The sequence below is a fragment of the Heterodontus francisci genome, chromosome 9, assembly GCF_036365525.1.
Source record: "Heterodontus francisci isolate sHetFra1 chromosome 9, sHetFra1.hap1, whole genome shotgun sequence".
In the NCBI taxonomy this organism is placed as follows: domain Eukaryota; kingdom Metazoa; phylum Chordata; class Chondrichthyes; order Heterodontiformes; family Heterodontidae; genus Heterodontus; species Heterodontus francisci.
The window spans coordinates 92226175-92251499 of record NC_090379.1 but is presented as its reverse complement, the minus strand read 5'-3'; the positions used below and the strand labels follow the sequence as shown (position 1 = coordinate 92251499).

Sequence of the window (25325 nt, the reverse complement as noted above, 5' to 3'; positions counted from 1 at the left end):
TATCAAAATGTGTTATCCACCTCATGTTGCAACATACTCCAAAATGAGGCTTGATCAACACTGGAAGTTACATGGTGATACTCATTTTCCTAAATTTTGTTTACTGAGAGGTGTTATGTATCAAGCACATGATAACTCTTCAGATTTTGCTTTCCTAAATTGATAATGAGTAAGCAAATCTTTCTTGCTGAACAATGCACTTGACAGTGAAACATAGATATAGGGCTGGAGGAAAGGGTGAAGCATATTCTCAAATTGCCAACAAGAAGTAGCACAAAGGTTGCATTGCAAGTAGCTTCTTATAAGTAGTTTGGAAAACATGTGACTGCAGATTCATAAGACTTACACAACAAAATTTATTTAAATGTTACAACCCAGCTGCTAGGCCATGTGCATTTACAAGTGCTACTACACATTAATGTAAATAAATAAGCAATTTAGATCTCTATGTTTCAATTGTAAAGAGTTAAACAAAATAATCCATTAAGAACTTACGTAAAAAGTACAGCAAAGGGGTTTATAGGTTTTGTTTAAAAGGTATATAATCAGGCGGCAGCATTATCTCAGCATAATAGCCAGCAAAACTGCATGGCCAAAGAGCTCTGCCACATCTTCTCAACTTATTGGACTACTGATCACAGTAACAAATAGAAGTAAACAGAATCCTTAAGCCCTCTGCTATTCTTCTGTACAGATTCTACTTAGATTAATAAATTAAGCTATTTGAAAAAATAAATTAAGAAACTCTCCTCCCTTTTGCTCAATTATCTGCAAACTAAGTATCTACAAAAATACTTGAAACTTCTTACAACTTAAAAGAATTCATACGCTCACAGCCTGTTATCAATAGGGCTATCCTTAAAATCCTTAATGTTTTTAGTAACATTGACTACAAAGTGCCATAGCTTACCAACATAATCCCTGCGCTCCCATTTATTTTAAACTACTAAAGTAGTTACTTTTCATCCTTGCTTGACACCTCAAAATACCATTAATATTTTGACAGTCTTTATATCCTCAATCTTAGCCATCTAGAGCACTGTAATTGGGTTAAGCCTGCATTTTAAGTCTGGGTGTAGCTAGAACTGCTTAGGGAGGTATGTGCTCTTCATCAATCATCTACTACTACTTGTATTGAACTCTTTCCCACCTCCATCCCACATAATACCAATCCGCCCCCAACCCCCCCAACCTAATCACCCTGCCTCAAAAATATTTTAGCACTGTTCCTCATTTTATGGGTCTTTTCTCCTAGATGTTGTGCAAGCAGAGACTCATTCTACCTCAGAAATTAGATAACACCTTCAACTTAAAGCTGATAATACATTGTTTCCATGTTGGCTTTTCCTGCATTTGGCATTTATACTGAGCTCTGTTTTAGCCAGCTGAATAAAGCTGCAATACTCAGTTCAATTCTTTTGAAAAACTGGAATGACAAACTGCCCACAAACAAAAATTGTGGGTACATTCAACACAATGAAAACATACAGAGTACAGATGTAGGAATAGATACAACATGTAAATCACTGCCATAGCGAATGTTAACAGCAATATTAATAATACTACAGTTAAATGCATCTTTCTGCAGTAATTATGCTATGCAGCAAAGCCAGATTATTCTGGTACCATTCATCTTCCTCTTTCAACATTTGTACATCTAACTTGGTATTTTTCAGTATTATCTTGTGGTCTCCAGATGAGAAATTCCACCACACAAAAACCTACTGAAGATTTTAACATCTTTACCCTACGTGTATCCAGAAAATGGAACAAAATGACTGACCTGCTCAGCTCTCAGTTGTTCTCTATTTACCAGTCATTTGTCTTCCTAATTTAGAGCCGAAAAATTTCACAAGGAAAGATAATCTTTAGAGGCCTCTCCTTTGCAAGGAAAATTACTACTTTATTCTCTCTTAGTCATTTAGAATACAACATTAAGATATATATATTCCATTATTACCTCCAACATTTCCAAAAAATCAAATTCAAACAAAATAAAATCTTCCTGAGTTTGAAAATGCTAATTCTACAACATTGGGGGCAATTTAAATGAAGGCTTTGTTTGATTAAACTCTGCTGGAATAAAGTGGTTACAGTAAATGACCATAAGGCCTACTCCTCCCTTGTGTTGTCCCCACACATTTTCCCCCCATAGTGTACCCCATCATACAAAATTACTGAAAAGTTTGGTATTTCTTTGTTGGCTTTGTTACTTTTTTTTGCTTTTGGCAAGTTTCTCTCAACTCTATTGGGCATTTAAATGAACAGGAAAGTCAATAAAGACATATGGTTTTCAAAAGTAAAAGTTATTTTGCAAGTACCTGAATCATACACAAACAAGCTGGAATCATTAACTTATAATATAATGGAAACCAGAAGAAGCAAGGCTGTTGAATGGAGTACAATCTTTGAATTACTGCCAAGACTCCATCAGTTTATAAGCCAACTTTTTTCATGTTTCTATCCAAGCAGTTTGTTTTGCTGGCTGTTGCTTTGTTTTTCTGCACGCACACTGTATTTCTCATTGCACTGGGAATCTGTTTCTGCCATTAGATCCATTCTGCAGCAGTTATTAACATTGTGCTTTTTATTTCCTTTTGCAGAGTCCATGTAGACCACAGTTTGTTTGTCAACTGGATTGTTCAAGAACTGCGTCTGTTATTAAAAAAAGAAAGAAGTCAGCTTTCCTTGGCTAGTACAAAACTATTTAGGCTTGTATAGGTGCAAAAAAACCTCAGATACTGTAATGAAGTTACAAAACAGATGTGATTCAACCCTAATTAAGCAGTTACAATTTGAACAACAGTGAAAAGTGGGACTCATAAGTATCTTGACAAGAAATAGAGCTTTGGTCTGACTTTTAAACTTGGTAGTGCAAAACCATTTGTGATGGACAAAATGGTGTTCTTTGTCCAACATCCACCACGTTATTTATGACAATGTGATATATGGGGTGGGAATTCAGGTCAATAATTGGTCAAAATGTGCCAAATCTCTTAAACCAATTGAAAGAAAAAACTGGTTCTCCACTCCCATTTAAATCAGTTTGCTCCTTTATACCTCATTAATAGTGTATAAAAGCAGTTCTGCTTGTCTTGATTTGAAAGCTACATTGTTTACTTTCTGGGGTGGATTTCAGATTACCGCCCATAAAAGCGTATTCCACATAGAAACTTGCATGTGCATAGCTATCTAAAAGATGTAGCTGTGACTCTTGTTTCTAGCCATGGAGCTTCCCCTCTCTCACTTTGCAGGGAGATCACTGAGGGAATGTAATGGCGATTTGAGACTCTCAGAATGTGGAAATCAAACTTATATCCCACCATTGTGTGACACTCACAACGCAACTGCAATAATTGTGGAAGATTGCTTTTCTGCACTTTTCTGTTGAGTGCTAAAGAAATGTCACATGTACCTCTGCTATGCCTGTAGTAGTTCTCAAGACCAAATGAATTGGTGCTCAAAAATGACACCATGGGTATTCTCCAGTAATGCACAAAAAGTAAGTAATACAAAAAGGCCACAGGTTTCTACTTCAGAGACTTGTGTACAAAAATCTAGGTTGACACTGCAGTGCAATACTTTCAAAAGTGCTGTCTTTTGGATCTTTTGGAGTTAAACCAAGGCCCCATCTACCCTCTCCAGTAGACATAAAAGGTCCCTTGACACTTTTTGAAGAGGAGGTGGGGAATTCTCCAGTATCTAGGAACAACATTTATCTTTCATCCAACACCTAAAAGATATATTACCTGGTCATTTATCTCATGGTACTTTTTGCAATCTTACTGTGTGCAAATTGGCTGCTGTGTTCCCTGAATTTCAGCAGAGACTACACTTCAAAAGTACTCAACTGGCTGTATAAATGCAAGCTTGCTCCTTCTTTTGATCCTGCTCTACGCAGTTAGCTGAGATCAACTGGGTTATACAATGGGTCTCAGTAGTGTGAATGAGGAGGAAAAAAAGCGAGTAGTAGTTTCAACTCTTGATCACAATCCACTGAATCCTGCAGGAAACTGCATGTGTGAATGTAGGGCTGGAACAGGAGAAAGACCTGGCTGTGATGCTCCATATGGAAGAACTGACCACTGGTACACCTTCTCTAGGCGTTCACATGATGACAGCCACTTGGATAAAGTATGGGAGAAATGCTGCTCAGCAAAATTCTCTGACTCATGCGCTCGAGTGTGACTTTCTGATGGTAACTTGGTTTGGTGAAAGTATTGTGTACAATACAATAGCAATAAGGTAATGTTGAACTTGTACCAGACCTTATTTAGGTCACAGTTGCAGTACAGTGTACAGTTTTGGCACTAAGTGATAAGAACAACATAAAAATAATGTAAAGGGTGCAGCAGGGCTTCCCTAACATGTTACCATGAAAGGATACATTATGAAGAAAAATTGGAGATGTTGGGGGTATTTTTCACTAGAGCTTAGAGTGTTAAAGATGATCCAATAGAGATCTTGAATAATTTGAAGACTTGATAATGGTAATGATATATTTTATCCACTTGTTGGCGAAACAATAACAAGGAGGCACAAATCTGAAAACGTAACAATTAGAAAAAAATCTTTGCACAGAAAGTGGTTGTGTTGTAAATAAATTAAAGCAATCTTGCAAAACACTTTCACAAAAGACCGTCTCTGCCCCCATCTCTTGCCATGAAGGTTGTTGATGGCAAAAATGCTACAACCATGCCCAAGAAACAGGATGATTGACAGTGACTTATTAATGCTTCAAGCTACAGTCTGAGTACTAATACTCTTCAGGTAACTTCATCTGTCCACAAAAATCTGACAACTCAAGTTAATAAGAAAGATGAACCACTTGCCTGTTATATTAGAGATGTATGAAATATGATTTATGACTATTCACTAGAGGAGTATAGAAAGTGTAGGGGGTATTTAAAAAAGTAATTAGGACAGCAAAGAGGGGACATGAAAAAACACTGGCGGGCAAGATAAATTAAAATCCCAAAGCGTTTTATAAGTATATTAAGGGCAAGAAGATAACCAGGGAAAGAGTAGGGCCCATTAGGGACCAAAGTGGCAATCTGTGTGTGGAGCCGGAGGACGTAGGTGAGGCTTTAAATTATTACTTTTCATCTGTGTTCGCTATGGAGAAGGACGACGTCGGTGTAGAGATCAGGGAGGGGGATTCTGATATACTTGAACAAATTAGCATTGAAAGGGAGGAGGTATTAGCAGTTTTAGTGGGCTTAAAAGTTGATAGATCCCCAGGCCCAGATGAGATGTATCCCAGGCTGTCCAGGAAGCAAGGGAGGAAATTGCAGGGGCTCTGACACAAATTTTCAAAATCCTCTCTGGCCACAGGAGAGGTGCCAGAGAACAGTCAGCGTGGTACCATTATTCAAGAAGGGTAGTAGGGATAAACCTTTTTAATTACAGACCAGTGAGTCTAACATCAGTGGTAGGGAAACTATTGGAAAAAAATTTGAAGGACAGGATTAATCTCCACTTGGAGAGACAGGGATTAATCAAGGATCGTGAGCATGGCTTTGTCAGGGGAAGATTATATCTAACAAATTTGACTGAATTTTTTGAGGAGGTGACAAGATGTGTAGATGAGGGTAAAGCAGTTGATGTAGTCTACATGGACTTCAGTAAGGCTTCTGTTAAGGTCCCGCATGGGAGATTGGTCAAGAAGGTAAGAGCTCATGGGATCCAGGGCAATTTGCTTCCAAAATTGGCTTAGTGGCAGGAGGCAGAGGGTGATGGTCGAGGGTTGTTTTTGCGATTGGAAGCCTGTGACCGGTGGTGCACCGCAGGGGTCGGTGCTGGGACCCTTGCTGTTTGTAGGGTACGTTAATGATTTAGATGTGAATGTAGGAGGTATGATCAATAAGTTTGCAGATGCCACGAAAATTGGTGGTGACGTAAAAAGTGAGGAGGAAAGTCTTAGATTACGGGATGATATAGATGGGCTGGTAAGATGGGCAGAGCAGTGGCAAATGGAATTTAATCCTGAGAACTGTGAGGTGATGCACTTTGGGAGGACTAACAAGGCAAAGGAATATTCAATGGATGGTAGGACCCTAGGAAGTACAGAGGGTCAGAGGGACCTGGTGTACTTGTCCATAGATCACCGAAGGCAGCAGCACAGGTAGATAAGGTGGTTAGGAAGGCATATGGAATACTTGCCTTTATTAGCCGAGGCACAGAATATAAGAGCAGAGAGGTTATGATGGAGCTGTATAAAATGCTAGTTAGGCCACAGCTGGAGTACTGTGTACAGTTCTGGTCGCCACACTATAGGAAGGATGTGATTGCACTGGAGCGGGTGCAGAGGAAATTCACCAGGATGTTGCCTGGGCTGGAGTATTTCAGCTATGAAGAGAAACTGGATAGGCTTGGGTTGTTTTCCTTAGAGCAGAGAAGGCTGAGGGGGGACCTGGTTGAGGTATACAAATTATGAGGGGCATAGATAGGGTAGGTAGGAAGAAACTTTTCTCCTTAGCGGAGGTATGAATAACCAGGGTGCATAGATTTAAGGTAAGGGGCAGGAGGTTTAGAGGGGATTTGATGAAAACAATTTTCACCCAGATTGTGGTTGGAATCTGGAACACACTGCCTGAAGGGATGGTAGAGGGAGGAACCCTCATAACATTTAAGAAGCATTTAGATGAGCACTTGAAAAGCCATAGCATACAAGGCTACGGGCCAAGTGCTGGAAAATGGGATTAGAATAGATAGGTGCTTGACAGCCGGCCGGCACAGACATGATGGGCAAAGGGCCTGTTTCTGTGCTGTATAATTCTATGACTCTTTGATCCTCTGAACGTGGGAGTAGGAAGAAAAACTGTATAATTTCATCAAATATTTAAAGTATCTGAGCATTGTACTTGTCCATGAACTGAAACTAGCAATTAAAGGAAAATTCTCTCCTAATCGCCACTTAAAAAAATTTTAAAATACCATTTCACTGACAGTTGTTGTTTCTGGCCTTCCAAGTGTTAAAAAAAGCTTGCTGGAAACCCACCATATTAGGTGATCTGGATCAATATAGTGAGGCTGTAGATATAGCCTGAGTTCCAGTGGGAAGAGAGCTTTTCAGCTGTGTTCAAGTCCCAGCATCATCATCCAGGACTAGAAAGAATCCTGATTCATGTTCAACATAATGGAAGAAGGCCAAAGATGATCATTCACTATTTCATTTCTTGAGGGGTTGTCAGAGGAGCTCCCTCACAATAACGGCTCTGAAATTCCTCAGGGATTCTGCTGTGAAGCATCTTAAGACATTTCCTCCATTAAAGGCACTATATAAGTCAAGGTATTGCTATTGCCGTTGTTGGTCTTCTGCCTTAACTCTGACAGGAGACTCATGGAACCACCACCATGCACCTCACCCCCTCCCCACCACCAGGGAAACACTAGAGAACTGGTTAAGTTAGGTCACTGGCATCTCTGGGAAATTCTGTAGAGCTCCATTACTGGTGGAACTGCTGTCTACCCCTTAAAAACTAAATGTCGAGATGGGCTGGGAACTCTCTAATCTGGGAGTTCCTGGCCCTGGTCATATAAGGGAACCTGGCATTGCACCCATTCTGGTGATGCATACTAGCATGCGCAAGTTCCACGTAGGCGCTGCCAATGGGATCCAGGTTTGACAAGTGACCCGGACCCCAAAAGAGGAATTTTTTCTTATAAAATCCTACAATGGCACCTATTGGAGCAATGTTATGAGTAGGGCAGCTTCTAAGCTTCCAGGCATATGGCGTGTGCAGGCCAGTAAGCAGGCAGGAGGCAGAGATGTGCCCGAAATGCTCATTTTGTCTTGATCCATACAAATGAGTTGCCCTCCCATTGACTCCGCAAACACCCGCATGATCTGTGCTGAGAAAGATATGAATTAGTGAAGGATACTGCGTAACCAGTCAAGATTTCCTCTCAGGTCACAAATGTTCTGAAATGTTTTTCTCTAAAGTGCTTTCATTATTTTAGGATCAAAATTTTTCTCCAATCCCTCAATAAATTGGGGATTTTATTCACACAACTTAAAAATAGAATCAAAATCTGAAAAAGGTTGCCTTTGATGCACTCAACCGTCCTATGTTCTTGAACTCAAGAATTTTTGTACAAATCTGATTTATTTTAACTAATCCTCTTCTGCATAAACTTATTGTCTTATGCTTTGTGTGTCAGCTCGGCCTCAGTTGGTAGCACTTTTGCTTCCAAATTAGAAGGTTGTGGGTTCAATCCCCACTCCACAAAAGCTAGGCTGACACACTACTGCACTACTGAGGGAGTGCTGCACTAAAGGCCTGCTACCCGACCCAAACCAGACGGCACCCGACGACATGTGTCGGGTTCGGGTTGGGTCAGGTTGCACTTCTGGGTCTGGCATTCGGGTCGGGCCGGGTTCGGACACGCTCTATCACAGGTAAGTGGCTTCACTGTTAATTTAATTTTTGGACTAGAAAGGTGGTTTTATTACAGTTATTTTAAGCTTGTGCAGATCAGCAACAAAGTGAAAAACGGAAGGTAAGTTAACTGATGGTTGGGTCGGGCGTGGGAAAAAAATAGGACTCGGGCGGGGTCGGATGTGGTTCTTTTGGGCTCGGGTCAGGTTTTTTTTTTGCAGACCCGAGCAGGCCTTTATGCTGCACTATTAGAGGTGCTATCTTTCAGGTGAGATGTTAAACTGATTCCCCCTTTGGTGGATGTGAAAGACCCCATGACACTATTTCAAAGAAGAGCAGTGGAGTTCCCTCCAGTGTCCTGGCCAACATCGTGAATAAAATATCACATTGTTGTTTGTGTGCAAATTCGCTGCTGTATTTCCTACATTAGAACAGTGGCTGCACTTCAGTGTACTTCATTGGCCGTAAAGCAATTTGGAGTGTCTTGAGGTTGTGAAAATAGTAGTCTTTCTTTTTTGAACACAGTGAAGATAACAATTACAAGAGTTTTGATAGTAAAATTGAACATTAAAACCAGTAATAAAGGAAGTCACATCAAAGATCAATGAGGCACCACACACGACATTACTATTTCCAGGCTGAACTGAACCACTTGTTTCAGTGAACCAGAACAATTCATCATTTTGCATTAATATATCCACATCAGAATTATGGTTATAGTTTTAATCCTCTGTGTTTGAATGGGAAAATCCCTTTGTTCTTCCCATTTTCGCCACTTCTTGTCTATAGGACTGATTTTTCGTATGTTTCTATGTGTGCCAGCAACCTACCAGCATCTTTCAATGTGTGAGCTGAAACAGTGAGTGACTGCAGGTTCCAGAGCCAGAGCTTGTTGCACACTTGGGCTAGCGGTGGCCTCATCACCGGTCAGAAAGTCGGGGACAACACTGCCTCGGCCGGTTCTGGGAGCCCCGATCAGATTTTATGTGCATCAGGCAATTAACTGATTGGCGTCAGGGTTCCCGGTCCTTTAAGGGACTTGATTCCATCTCCAAGACCTGCCAACCAATCAGGTAAGTGGGATCGAAGGGGGTGGGGAGGGGGGGGGGTTGCGGGGAGGTGGTTGATGAGGGCGGGGAATGGGCTGTTTGCATGGGGGAGGCCCTTGTCGCCAGGGAGACCTCTGTGCAACACAGGCTGGCTAATCAGGTGGGCCTCCCCCCACTCCTGGACTCGCAAGGATACCACCAGGGTATACCTGGTGATCTCACCACGTGGCAGAGGTCCCATCCGCCACTGGTAAAATACCAGTGGCAGTGGGAGGAAGCCCTTAAGTGGCCACTTAAAGGTCTCAATTGGCCTCTGGGTGAGAGGGCTGTCTGCCATCTTCCCCGCCACTGGTAAAATGCCAATGGCAGCAGGAAGGCAATGGGCATGCCCTCCCACCCGATTTTTAGGCCCACTGCTCCCCCACCCCGGCCTGCACCCTGAGGCTCCATAAAATCATAGCCATGCACTTTCTCCCAGGGATCAAAAGTGTAAACTCTTGACTAATTTTCCCCATCCCTAGTCCAGAGATGCTGAAGCTAATTGTAGTGCCTCTACAACGCAGTGATCCACTAACTCAGCACAACCCAGTACTGAACTCTGGGACCTTCTGATCTGTATGGCTTATCACACACATCCATTTAGACAACAACCTATTCAGAAAGCTGAAAGCAAATCCGTGTTGTGATTTGAAGTATATTATTGTGTCAATAGTGGTCTCAGACAATGAATGTTCTTCAGCAGATCTGTCATATAGGATGCTGGGAAAAAATTTACAACACTGGATGTATTATACATTTGTCGCACTAATCTTTTCAACCTAACATTTTAATCTTAATTTTTAAGACTAAAATCAATTAGCAGAAAACATGGCCAGAGAATAGATATACTGCATCACATCTGATTACTACTGCGTTATTTGCCATGAATGTTTTGGAAGTATTGATATCATTGTGGTGTTATCCTTTTGATATTGTTGCTTATTCATAAAAGGAGGAACCAAATTAGACAGCTTTAACCAAATTATGGCCACTAGCTAAGTACTTACATGTGCAAGTCCCTGGTCAGATTTTCTTCCAGTTCACCAACTTTGTAGTAATTCTAGATTTTGATGTTGTCATCTTACCTTAGTTGGTGCATGATAGCAAGGCATCTGAAACCACTGTTTCTTTCTATTTATTACAAGGGTGGCTATTAAAAAGATGATGATTGCAAGCAATATGGCTGCCAGGACCCATGCTGCTGACTGGTAGATTGCAGCCATTTCAGTCTGCTGGGGAGGAACTTCAGTCATTTCTATAATGATACAAGAAGAAAAATACACAAATAGTAAGAAATAATTTTTGTTGATCTGTGAACAAGATAGTGCCAGATAGGCAAAGAATCAAAAATTATTTCAGTATTAGGCTGTGTCTAGCTTTTCCTCAAATCCCTTCTTCATAATGTACATATCCACTCCCTCCACAATGGTTGCAGTGTGTATTATCTACAGGATGCACTGCAGCAACTTGCCAAAGCTTCATTGACAGCACCATCCAAACCTGCGACCTCTACCACCTAAACAGACAAGAGCAGTTGGTGTGTAGGAGCAGCATCACCACCTCTAAGTTCCCCTCCAAGCCATATGCCAGCCCAGTGTGGACACATATCGTTCCTTCATGGTCGTTGGGTCAAAACCCTGCAACTCCCTACCCAACAGCATTCTGGGAATATCTTCACCACATGGACTGCAGTGGTTCATGAAAACTGCTCACCACCACTTTCTCAAAAGCAACTAGGGATGGCCAATAAATGCTGGCCTTACTTGCAACACCCATACAGCCCCAGAATGAATTAAAAAGTATTAGGATAACAGTTTCCTGTGATATTGTACTTGGTGAGTCATGATGTTCATAGCATTGAACAGCTCCATCTCGCAGTAACCAAAGAATGCAAAGGCAATATATATTAAAATAGTAAACAAAAGTTGCTCTATTATAAAATGGAGGGTGAAAATTGATTAAATAAACTGGAACCCTTAAACTACTGCAAAATGGGATTTTTTGACATTGTACAATTGCAACATGAAAACTCAACTTAGAGAAACCAATGCAAACCATATATATGCTCACTCACACTCAAAAGCATAATGTTACAGATGAACAATACAGCACACCACACAAACCTCTATGACTTAAATTAATAGAGCATTGATCATTACGAAAATCAATACATTCATACAGCAATGGGCACTAGCCAATTAACAAAGAATGATGTAAAACAGTAGCAGTTACTGGTGAGTTAATGGAGCTGTGGGAACATCAACAAATCAATAAAGTAATGAAGTAGCAGGTATTACTGAATTAATAAATTCATAGTGCAACTGGCACCCCAAGAAATCAATGAATTATTATAGCCACTTGCATAAATGAATTAAACAAACAACAGGCAACAGTGAATAAATAAATTTATACAGCAGCAGGCATACTAACAAATCAATACGAGTACCAGAATAAATCAAATGGTGTCAGTGAATTCAAACCCTCTTTCTTTCTCATTCACTGCTATGCCCCCATAGGCCTTGAACTGATTTTCACTGCCAAATTACTTGGGACATTCATACAGCTGCCTCTGTTGCATTCTTGTCCCCATGCTCGGTGACATTGTAAATGACTCCCTCTCCTCTGGTACTGTCCCAGTGCCTTTCAGAACTACCATTACCCCTTCCTCGAAAAAAAAATACACCTTTGACCCCTCCATCCTTGCAAACCATCACCCGTATCTCCAACTTCAGTTTCCTCTCCAACAACGTGGAACATGCAGTCACCTCCCAAATCCATGCGCAGCTTTTTTGCAACTCCATGTTTAAATCTCTCCAATCAGGTTTCCAACCCTGGCCAGAGCACTGAAATGGCCTTAGTCAAAGTCACAAATACTATCCTTTGTAACTATGACGATGGTGCGCTATCCTCTCTGCAGCCTTTGATATGCTCAATCACACTATTTTCCACCAAAGTCTTTTCTCCATTGTCCAAGGCAGTGGAAGTGCTCTTGCTTTGTTCCACTCTAACTCATTGAATTTAAGCCAAAACAAAGCCTCTGGCAGTGGCTTATTGTCCTGGCCCTGCACAATTATCTCCCGGGTCCCCCAAGAATCCACCTTTGACTCCCTCCTCTTACTTATCTACATGATCCCTCTTGGTGACATCTTCTGAAAACATGCCGTCTGTTTTCACATTTATGCTGATAATACTTAGCTCTACCCCTCCACCATTTGTGTTCTCAGATTACTTGCCTGACATCTAGTCTTGGATGAGCTACAATTTCCTCTGGTTAAACACAGGGAAGAGTGAAGTCATCTTCAGCCATCAGCACAAACTCCGTACCCTATTTTCCCTTCCTAACCACTGTCTCAAGTCGGCCCAGGTCATTCATTAACTCAGAGTACTATTCAACCCTGAGCTGAGCTTCCGATCCCAAATTGTCTCCATTAGCAAGACTGCTTACTTCCTCCTCTGTAACACTATCCACCTCTGCCCCACCTCAGCCCATCTGCTGCTGGAAGTCTGTTCGTCACCCCCAGACTTGATTCCAATACTCTCCTGACAGACTTCCCATCCACTTTACTCTAAATTTCAGCTCATCATAAACTCTGCTGCCTGTATCCTATCTCGTCCAATTTCATGGTCACCCATTACCCCTGTGCTCCCTGTTCACCAACACCTCCAAATTAAATTTCCTACCCTCCTGTTTAATTTCTTTCATGACCTTGCTCTTTCCTATCTCTGTAAACTCCTCCAGCCAACAACCCTTTCTGCCATCTTGTGCATTGCTCCTACCTTCAGTCCACCGTTGGCAACATTGCCTTCCGCCATCTCGGATTCCCTTCGCCTCTCTATATTACTCTTCTTCGTGAAACCCACCTCTTTGACTAAGCTTTTGGCCACCCCTCCTAATAGCTCTCTGGCTTAGTGTTCATTTGCGTTCAATTACATGTCTGTGAAGTGTTTGGAATGCTTTTCTACATTTAAAGGCGCTGTATAAATGAAAGTTGTTTACTTTTTAAAGTGCATGTGTAATATATTTGTTGACTGTAAAGATAAGTTTGAAAATAATGGAAACCTCTGATATGAGGTAAAACAAGTTTGTTTGTTAAGGTACTTAAATAGTTACATTGTACACTGAATTAGTTCCTTTTAATTAATTCCTGTTTAAAAGAAAGGTCACTTGGAGGAAAGCGACATAGAAGTGGGATGGGGGTCAAGGCTTGCAAGATATGAGGCGGTAGATTCAAGATCAGCTGCTATATTGTTCATGAAACCAAACATGAGTTAGCTGTGAGGACCTGCAATCACTTCACCACATATTTGTTGGGTGAGTGGGGCAGTGAGTTCGATAAGCAGAAAAATGGGTCTGGGCACCCTATTTACTTATTGGATGAAAATCTCCTAAAATCAGATTTTGATAGCCTGATGAACTAAGAATATCTGAACCATTGTTTCCTCTAAGCTGTGTGGTTGTGTGATGGCACAGCAACCTGAAAGTACCCACGCAAGCTGTGCACAAGTTGACCCCTTTAAATTATTGTTGAGGTAAAAAGTTAAAGGGGCTGTTAACTTAGAGATCTCCCGCCCACTCGAAAGAAAAATTGCAGGGAATGTTGATCTGAACATTGGGGTTAAAAAAAAAACACCAAAAGGCATTTGGAATTTAAGTGATCCAGAAGATCGCAGCTAGATGACACAATAAAAATGAAAAATATTCAAGAGATGCCTGAAAGTTTCCCTTTATGGATACCAATAAAACATCGCAGGATCTGCTTTTAGATGAACACAACCAATTTTCAACAAAACAGATCTCACCGAGAAATACTGAACCCTGGAAGCATCATTAAGGCCATAGATGCATTTGTTCAGTTTCCATAGTTTTCCTTCTGCACCTGCTGCCTCTTTGGGTAGTTCCAGAAATACTTCTCTCTGAAAAGTATCACCCTGCAGAAATGCGGCTTTTATGTCAATGGATCTACACTCCCACGAATATGCGGCCAAAAGAACTAAAAAGATTTTCAGGATTACTTTTCCAGCTGCGGGAAAGTCCACTCTAACATCGGTATCACCCAGTCGCTCTTCAAAACCCCTCACAACTAGCTTAGTTTTAGCCCTATAAGTTCCATCGGGAAGGACTTTTCTGTACAAATCCATCGATGTGACAAGGCTGGCTGTCCCCTATCTAGTACCTCAGAATAAACTCCAAACTGTCTCCAACTCTCTAATTCCTTATGTTTTGCTTCTCTTATTAGTTTATCCTTAGGTTTATTGGCAGCTACGAAAACTTCATGGTCATGAGGACTTCTGCTTCTTGTTCTATTCTGAGACTGCTCTCTAGCCTTTGTTTCATTGTGGAATCTGCTCAAACATCGGCCTCTATTAGCACTTTGATGTCTTTCGGGACTACCACGGGAAGATCTCCCTCGTACATTATCGGAAGCTCTTTCTCCAGTACGTGATCGCTTCCTTATACAAGAGTCACTTCCAGACTCACTATTAGAACTTGCACTGCACTTTCTTACCCTCCACGCTTTCACCCCATTTTGCCAGTCTATGGACCTTGCTTCTTGGCCATCATCCTGAACATTTAACCAATATTTAAACTTGCCTGTAGATTTTCCTGCATGTCCCACAATTGTTGCATCCCTCCATCTATTAGACCCCGCTGTAATATATGTCACCTGAGTACCTACTCAGGGCAATTGTCCTTTGGATGCGATAGTTCTTTCTTGAGTATCATGATTCCTCACATTACTATCCAACCCTTGATCTACCTCATTCTGTTCCTCAGGACTTTCATCACAAAACACATGAGTATTTGAGGTACAAGGTGCATCGCTCCTCTCTATCAATTGCTCAGATTCTGAGATTTAATAATCAATCCCTATCAATTGCGAGGAATGAACCTTAATAGTTTGATTTCCATGCTTGATAACTACTGTCTTACCATCACGACCTTAGCAGGGCCCTTCCATTCCCTATGACCCTCTCTTTTAGAATACACCAAAACTCCTGAATTAAACTTCGCCTCAGATGGCCTTATACGATGCCTCAGAGCTCTCCAAATTTTCTCAGAGATGTCAGCCTTGATGAAAGCCCATCTCCCTGCACGCAAAGCATTCAAACGTGCAGAAAAAATGGAAATAATTGTAGTACCTTCTAGAGCAGGAGGACTGTCGCACAGTACAGAAGGCAATTTGGGATTCCGCCCATAGACCAATTGATAGGGACTATATCCTCCAACCATCTGAAACGAATTCTTTGCATGAACCGGCCATGACAAGGCAGTTGTCAACTTGCAGTTTGACTGGTCAACTAAGATTTTATGCAGCATTTCATCAACCACCACGTAATTCCTTTCACAGAGTCAATTGCTGCAGTATTCATAACCATAATGTTCATGTTTTCACGCATATCTCTGAACTCGTCATTGGCATATTCCACTCCATTATCAGTCAGGAACTTAGCTGGTGCCCCAAGTCCTGTCCCTATCCATTTCTCCATAATTTTGTCGATAATCATCCTTTTGTTCTTGCTATTTGTTATTGTAGGAAGACTAAATCTAGTTGCTAAGTCAATAAAATGTATAATGAAAATATTCTTGTCTTTGTCCCACTCCTTTAAATCCATGGTGACTACCTCGTTAAAGTCATGTGCCAATGGAAGACTGACAATAGGTGTCCTCCGATACTTTTTACAGATTTCACACTTTTCATTAATTTCTTCTATTATCCTTGTATACTCTTCATCAATCACACCTGCATCCTTTAGCAGGGTTTTTAATCTCTGACAAGAAGGGTGAAGGGTGAAGCAAGAGTATTTGCCTTTTATCTCGCTGATTCCTAACACTTGATGCTATGAATACTTATCTAACACTCTGACTAGAAACATCAGGCTTTGTTAAGGGTATACAATAATGTCCTGACGAGGTAAACTGCAAATTCACTGACTTTCCAAAAACAATTGCCTTATCTTGCTCCATATCAAGTTTCATTTGTGCCTTTTTCATTGAAGGCTTACGCAATGGTAAAGGTATTCCACTAGGGATTACATCAGTACTGATAAAGTGGCTTACTTCAGCTATTTTACATGGAATTACTATTCTCTTCAGTGACTTCAATGTGTTGTCATCACAAAACCTAAAGCTGGTAGTATTTTTATACTCCTTAACCTGGCGTCGATCCTCACTACCAAGTGAATCCAGATAACATTGTAACAAATCAGTTCCACATACTGTCAAAGTGCAAGCACTATCCAATACAGCACACTTGAATGAATCCACAACGAACACATTCATCACAGGACTAAAACTCCTTGTGACCAATACGATTTGTTCAGATTCATCAGTATCTTCTTCTGCCTCGGAATTCTTTGCGTCGTGTGTTATTTCGAGGACTCTGCCCCTCCACTTAGGGCAGTTCATTACATAATGAAACTCTGGCTGGAATTTTACATTTACTGAAAAGTTGGGGGCAAGTCCACCTGCGCTGGGCCTGGGGAGCCACGCTGCGATTTTCCGTTCCACAGGCCCTTAATTGGTTTTAGGTTTGACCTCCACCTCTTTGAGGCAGGAAATCCCGCCTAATGGAGCTGCCAGCCAATCAGCAGGCCAGCAGCTCTTAGTCCCAGCAGCACCACCGGGAGCAGTGGCCAGTGCTGGGACTACACCCAGCCATCGGAGGCAAGAAGAAGGACGGCCCTGGAACTCAGCTAAGTTTTTAGGGCCTTGCCAAGGACAATCGGCCGGGCCCTGGTAAGGCAAGACAGTTGGGAGGGGTAGTGTTGTGCATTGGGAATAGTTGGGGCTTTGGGGGCGGCCTTCTGTGGGGTGCAGGGTGCCCGATCAGGAGGGCCTCCCCCACAGCCCGCAAGAAGGCCGCCTTGTTTTACCAGGTGGGGTTCATGGGGCCTTGCTGTCCAGCCACCATGGGTAAAATACCCGCGGCAGCAGGAGGAGGCCCTTAAGTGGCAGTTAATTGGCCTAACCCTAACGTTTCTTGCCATCAATGCCCCACATAAAATTGCGGGGGTGTGGGGGTGGGAGGGGGTCGAGAATGGCCACCCCACATCCCACTCAATTTTATGACACCCCCCGCCACCAGCCCACTCGTTGGCAGGGCGGGGGGGGGGGGGGGGGCCCGTAAAATTCCGGCCTTTGAGTCACATCTGAAGCACCTATTAACTGTTCCTTGGTCATTCCTGGGATTCATTCGCCTCTGATTGCTGTTCCAATTCTGGCTTCCATTGTCATAGTCACACCTGCTAAAGGTGTTTTCATCCTTATTCCTCCTGTCTTTAACTCTTCTATTGTACTTATGCCAGCTTCCAGTATCTGGACCATTTCAAAATCTAGTAAACATCGAGTCCTCCAATCTTCGAGTCACCGCAGAATACTCAGTTTGTTCCACCAGGCCTGCAAGAAATGATTGTTTCCCCAGGAATTTCTTTAAGGCAACAGACATTTGATCCAACAGGGAATCTTTGTCCAAGACCTGAACCCCAGTTAGAACTAGGAGCTTGTCTATATGTGACGCTCTAGCACAATCTAGCAATTTAAATGCTAGCACTGAACCAGGGATCTTCAAATTGAATTTCCTCAATCTTCTATACAGTTTGTTAGTCCATGATATACTCCTCCATTGAATAACCATCTGTTTTCCAAAATCATTCAAAGTCTGACCATGCCTCATACGCATTCAATAAGTCATCTTTCTTGTAAATTTCATTCAAGAATTCTAACAGAAGATCCAACCCTTCATCAGTATCCAACTGATGAGCATCCAGTTCACAAAACACTTTACTTCTGATTTTACATTTGGTAGGAAGTGACAACGTTAAGGCCAATCCTCGTTTCCTCTTTGGTGGAAATGTAACCCGTATCCACATATCCACTTCATTCTTCCACTGGTCACATGGTTCAGACTCCAAGAACATCAGAGGATAATCATACCCTGACAATTTACACTTGCTTTCTGCCATATTTTCCACAACAGCCTGAGATTTTAGTTTTCTATGTAAAAAAAAAAACCTAGTTTCCAACTTTCAGCTTCAGGCAACCATTCTCTGCTACCATGTTAAACTCCAGAAAGCTGGTTATGGAAGGATAATGCTGGAGCCTATCTTTACTCAGTTTCACATTTATTGTACAGAGTTAAAGGAAAACAAACATGTAGCTCCTCACTCAAACCCTCCACCAGTGTCTGCTTATAAGTGCTCAAGTAAGACCCCAATTAACAACCTTCACCTGCATATAATCAAACAATTGATGGACAATTAACAGGCACAGAACAGAAGGAATGAACTTTCCTTTGGATAAAATAGAACAGTAAATCAATCTGTGCACCATTTAATTGCTATACTACGGCTGGTCATAGAGTCATAGAGTTATACCGGACTGTGCGGGCCATCAAGCACCTAACTATTCTAATCCCATTTTCCAGCACTTGGTCCGTAGCCTTGTATGCTATGGAGTTTCAAGTGCTCATCTAAATACTTCTTAAATGTTGTGAGGGGTCCTGCCTCTACCACCCCTTCAGGCAGTGTGTTGCAGATTTCAAACATCCTCTGGCTGAAAGCATTTTTCCTCAAATCCACTCTAAACCTCCTGCCCCTTATCTTACCTGGTCTAGAAACATTTTGTTACCCTTTGTGTTCACTGAGGAATTGCAGAGCATTACAGTGAAAGAAAAAATAAATTCAAATTATATTGTTATAAACGGGAAGGCAATAAATAAATAAATTTACCAAGGCCAAATCATCATTTAACCAGACAGATTAATGAAATGTTTAAGAGTCAATAATATGCTCAGCTGTTCACTTCAGAGACATTACCAGTTACCAGTGCTGTGTTCCTTTTATTGAGGATAAATTGGACTGGTCTAGTATGTAAACAGTTTCTACACTGGTGCAACAATAACAAAAATGTAACCAGTTTTCTCCTTACCTGTGAATAACGATAGGTCAGGTTGAACAGATGTTGTCAGTAATTCATTGCCCTTTAATTCAGTTGACTTCTCCAATAAAACATTCGTAGCCTCTGTTATGGATGAAGCAACTGTTGGCACATCTTAAGTCAAGGAAAGGGTTACAATATAAACATAGGAAAATCATTGAGCATCTGCAAGTTCTACATTTTTCTGTGTGAATTTGCTTTTGATAATCAATGCTCTCTCAAATTCACTGCTTTGAGAGGTGGTATAATTTTCCTGTAAGTAGCAGCAGTATCACCTGATTTTTCAATGAATTCATCTTGGGCTTCCAGCTGTTAAATCTACTGGGGGCGGGGGGGGGGGGGGAACATTTATGATAATCTATCATCCACATGTTGACAGATTGCTTTAAATGAAGAGGCTTGTCCAAGGTGATTTTATGCTCACTGTCAAATTTCTCAAGTCGAGTTTTGATTGTGATGAGGACAAAATGAACCACCAGTTTTCAGTATACTGGTGCTAAAACATTTTTAAACAGAACTATGTCTCCCCTCAATAAGGCTAGAGAAATCATAGGCTTTGGGGAGAGGCAGCATTTCCTTTTCCTTTAAATTGATTCTTTTAATTCATTATCAGCAATATCACTAAATAAATGCATATTCATGCAAGTGCAGAGAGAGGATGCAACAGCAAAAGTCAATATTAGAAAACACAGCTAAAATATCTTAATGTGCCATTGCGCTATGTATGGAGTCTAGGGTGCACAAAACATTTTCATATTTACATTTTCTTTTGATCCAACCACCATTTCACTGCTGAACTATACATGCTTTACATCTCTGCTCTTACCTTACAACCAACATTATTACACATTTCATACTTGAATAGAGATGATGGTAAATTAAAATATGTAGGCAATATCCTACTGCCTGAGGATGCGTCTGCAATCTTCTCATTATGCCGACTGAAGCGCAGGCTAAAATATCAATTCTTATTTGACTAAGGAAGTTAGAAGTCAGAAGGAAGTCAGGCAAACCTTTTTACCTGAAAGAAGTCTGTGGAATAAGTTAGCGAGAAGGGGTACTGAAGCAACAATATAAGTTAGTTTAAATGTCAGGATAGAATCGAGGAATTAAGACATTTGCTGAGGCAAAGTTGCTCTTTTAAAGGGGATTGATTATTTCCAATTCTACCTAATATTCTTCTGTACATGTGTAGCATTACAAAATACAGAAAACTGTGATTGCCCCATTCTACTTTCAACATATCTTCCAAAATGAATGTGAAAAAAGGTGGTTCAATAAAAAGTCTTTCCTTCCTCATCAATTTCACTTCTAGCATGTAGCATCTGATGAGTTAAAGATTTCTTTTAAATTTGCCTGCTTCTGAAGGTTGTCTAACATTAACAGTAACTGCAAAATTCCTTTATTTGAGCACACACCAAAATGTAGCACCAAAGTCCAAAGTTAGCAAAGATTATTAGTTATTTTCATTAAAGATTCTATGCACAGATCAACTTTTGAGTGAAATTATTTAGAGTTTTTAAAGATGTATCCTGTTTTAGACTTTTTTTTTTAAATGACCAGGCTGCCTGCATTACTCTTTGCTTCATTTAGATGGATTGCTGGGTGATTCAAGACATTGATGTAACCACCAAAGATAACACATGACTGCACCACACTGATAAGCAACACCGGTTTTTGCAAATGGATAAATATGCTCCCTGTAGCCTGACATTCCACATTGATTAATCTTTGACAGGTTGGGGAAAAATATTTTTCCACAAAAGCATCTTTCCAATTTGTGAGGCAACTTTTCATGGCATGGAAACAATTATTTACTCACCCAAGCAATATGGGCAACATTGCCCTTTCCGTAGAACTGGCAGCCTACATAAAGCAGCTGAACAGGTCTGAGAGAAACACTGAATAGCACCGTCACCACATATACAGCTTGTGCAGGCATTTGGCTTCCATGATTCTCCAACTAACAGGATATCCCCATCACCGGACATGCAATATCCAGACTCACTGCTATTGGTAGGCAATAGGGCTTTCAACTGATCTTCTGTCATGAAAATATTAATATCCATGAGGATTCAGGCAGTAAGAACATAATCTCTGATAAAATACAGACATTTGCATGTACTGAATAGGTTGACACAAAATAATCAGATATGAGAGGTATATGAATTCAAGAAATGCTAATGATATGAAGTCAAGCTATTGTTTGCTCAGTGGTAGAATGCTTTTTGAGGTTTGTGGAAATATAAATTGAACCTGCACAAATATATATATAATAGTGTTATAGAACCTAAAATCAAATGAAATTAATTATGTGATGATGAAATAGGACACAAGGACAATTGCTAATTAAATCAGAGGGCTCATAAATTCAATATGAAACTAACATAAATAACGCAGTATTTCTAGGTACTGCACTCAACTTGCAGCTTATCAAATTACATTGCCTGTTAAGTATTCACCATGGCTTCAATTAAATGATACAAGGTCCTTCCAAGCGTTTTAAGGCTTTCTGCAAGTCCTTCTACATTATTTCAGGAACCAATAAATGCATCAGCATTGTTACCCATATACCATAAAACGTTATTGTGCAAAATGCTTGAGGTAACTAATTTATTTCACATATTTCTTGTAAATATAAGCAGTATATATTATTTATTTTAAAAAAATACACATTGGCTGAGATTTTGTCTTGGCAACGTGAGTCTTGACCACAGGCAAAAGTGCTGGCGAGAGCCCTGCAACGCCTCCTCTTGCGAAGGCCAGCCAAATCAAGTGCCAATTGGGCACTTAAGTGGACAGCAGCAAACCTTCCCCAGGATCAAAGACCCCGGCGATGGAAGTCCTGCCTGCTGAGAGTTGTGGGCCAATCAGAGGCCGGCAGCTCTTTAGCTGAGAGGTGCTGGCTGCTGCTGGTAGAGTATTCACCCAAGGCCCTGGGACCAGTCCAGCGTAAGTCACAGCGGGTGGGGTTTTGCAGGGTGGGGTGGTGGGGGTGCGGGGTCAGCAGCAAGAGCAGGGGGGTGGCTCTCAGCAGGCCTCCCCCTTCACGAGGCCGTGTCCCTTGTTCAGGCAGTAAGTGCCTTTTAACAAGGGACCTAGCCCCCAGAACCATCAAGCATCCCGCAAGGGTTTGCTTGGCATGCTCCCCATGCAGCGACAGGCCTGCCCACAGCGGCAGGATGAGGCCCTTAATTTGGCATTAATTGCCCACTAAAGGGCCTCAATTGGTGGCGGGACGGGAAGGCCGTTTACAGGCCTTCCCACCCAGGACCTAATTTGAGTGGAGGTGGGAAGGTGGCGGGGTCACCCACCCCACCACCTTCCCACCCCATTATATGCTCTCCCTGCCTCCAAACCCAACATGGGGAACAGCATAAAATTCCTCCCATTATTTCAAAAATCCTGGAGGTAACTCTCCTCATTACAACTGACAGTGGGAAGGTTTCTTCCCCATCAGTATATACACAGAAAGTTACCCCTAATTAGTCAACAAAAAGTGCATCAATATTGCAGAAGTTTTCTGATCCAGACCATATCTGATATTTTATTAAAATCACAATTTTTTCCCCCAAATAGAATTAGATTATTTGGTGGGAATTACAGTATACTGCACATGTCTCTGTCGAGAGTAGTTTAATTTGAATTTTTGTTGACTTTGGATGTTCTTTTCTGAAGTGCCCTACTTACTGATAAAATTTCTTGTGTATTTTCAGACGTCATTTGAGTACTTAGTAAACTACAATTGAAAACCGGCTGGACAAAGTTTACATCAGCTTAACCTAGCAGTGGAGAATCTCTCTTTTCTGAAACAAATATATCAAACCAACTCTTTTTCTTTTGACTTGATTTGTAAATCAGAACTATCCAATGCCACAACAGGGTTTCAGAAATCCTCTGCAAGGTTATGTTGTTACGTGAATAAGATTATATTTCACTGCAAGTAGTCAAAAAACTTCAGATTACTGGAACAGAAATGGGCTGTTACTTGGAGTATGAGCTGTGAATCAATTATCAAATAATTTTGACACCAGAAATTGTTGGATATGGAATCTGCAGATATCCAATACACTCGCATGTGCCACTTGTTCAAAATGTTATCAAAAATATAGCTTTGAAATCCAATAGTAAGAATTGGAAAGCAATTTATAATGATCAGAAATCGATTATGTCACGTTCACATAAGGAGAAATTATGAACTATAAAATGAACTGATGAATTGAACTCAAAACTTTTGCTGCAAAACGAGATGGAGTAAGAGGTCAGATGACCTCTCCTGTACTGCGAATTCACATGGTAACTGCTGGAACCCTAAACCAATCATCATATCTAGTCAAGTGCTGAAGAAAGCATTAGAAGTGTAAATGGCTCATTCAATATTAATGGCTATCCCTCTTCAACAAATTAGGCTAACAATGACTTTGTAGACATGCAGACTCCAGACTCAAACTCAAGATAATGAGTGTCATAAAATAACACTTTATCATGATGGCATGGAGATGAGAAATGTCCAAACCCATTGTCTAATAATGGCCACACCATCAAACACCACTTATGAAGACACAATGGGAGAGAAACATGGGTCACCTGACAGAAACCAAGGGCTGGATTTGGCGGCGGGTGCAGAAAACGGTGGCTGCCCCACGCGGGACTCATGCCGCCGTGCTGGTGCAATTTTGCGGTTGGTGGCCACTTAACATATTCATGGCGGACGCCCCCCAATCATGTGGCAGGGGCGGCATTGATGATGCCATTCACGGCATCAACTGATGTGGAAGCAGGTGCTGACGCAAACAGTTCACCAAAATATAGGGTTGACCCCTTCCCCCATTCCCTCACAAGTACTGCATGGTTGACCCCTTCCTCCCCTTCCCTATACAAATACTGTAGAATTGACCCCTTCCCCACCTCCGTGGCGCCAGCTTTCCCTGGGCAGGAAAGTGAAAGCGCATGAGTGCCGCACGTAGTGCTGAAGATCTGGAACTGAAGGCAAGATTGCTGTGGGTTACATTTAAATTAATACAAACATCTACTTAGCATATGAAAAGCAGGGTCCCATCGCAGAAAAGCTGCCATGGAGTGTCCGTGCCGCTGGGAAGATCGGACCCAGCAATCCCGGCGTTGGGTTCCGTGGCAGCTGCTGCCGCTCTGATGCCCTGGCACCTCGACCCCCAACCCCTGCCATGGAACCCGACATTGGCTGGGAACCAAATTCAGCCCCAAGTCTCTGATAAGGAGTTTTTGTAAAGAGACATTTTCTGTGCCGTAAGTCAGAGCCAGAAGGGAGACCCATCCCGGAAAGGAGGACGACTGTGCCAGAATACCATCTTTAAAGTATCTGGAGGTAAGGATGAAAGGTGACCTTGCCAGCTGAGAAATTCTAACAGGATTTTTTGCCATTGAACTGTGACCGAAACTTAACCAAAGAAGTCTGCTACAAAGCATCCATCCACCTGAAACTTTCCAAAGTTTGCCCACAGTGAACCAGGAAAAAGGAAAAACAGGCCTTTGTCATTTTGATGAAAGGTCACAGACCTGAAATGTTAACTCTGTTTTTCTCTCTACACATGACCCTGTTGAGTATTTTCAGTACTTTTGTTTCTTGTTACTGTAAGTCTTTGTTCCTTTTCTTAATTGCTATTCAGTTACAAAAATACTAGGAAGACATGAGATCATTATGTTTTCTCTGTTGAGACTAATGGACCAGAATTGATTGAAGAGCACATAGCAATGTGATGCTCGTTTCCAAGAGGAAGTCTAAAATCATTGTTCATAAACATCTGGTGCAGACTGAACATCAGCAACATTCTTCAGCTGATGCAACTCGTAAAAGCAATTTCATATATCTCATTGGGCAAATATGTATTACTCTTACTATTTCACTACACAATAGTATACATTTTCACTTTTGCACCCTGG

The 25325-nt window shown here is 41.4% G+C and overlaps 1 protein-coding gene across 3 annotated transcripts in view; it reads right to left on the bottom strand.

The window, feature by feature from the left end:
• Positions 1–378: 378 nt before the first annotated feature.
• Positions 379–25325, bottom strand: part of LOC137373908 (cysteine-rich motor neuron 1 protein-like) — a 359636-nt gene continuing 334689 nt past the window's right edge. For 2 of the 3 annotated variants that reach the window (XM_068039487.1, XM_068039490.1), the window contains 4 exons: positions 21229–21450; positions 19398–19520; positions 10555–10724; positions 379–2655 (listed from right to left, as the gene is read on the bottom strand). In XM_068039487.1, the coding sequence (XP_067895588.1) occupies positions 2461–2655; positions 10555–10724; positions 19398–19520; positions 21229–21450 (710 nt within the window). In that variant the 3' untranslated portion in view covers positions 379–2460. The remainder of the gene's footprint in view (positions 2656–10554; positions 10725–19397; positions 19521–21228; positions 21451–25325) is intronic. The other variant, XM_068039489.1, reaches the window with a different exon arrangement.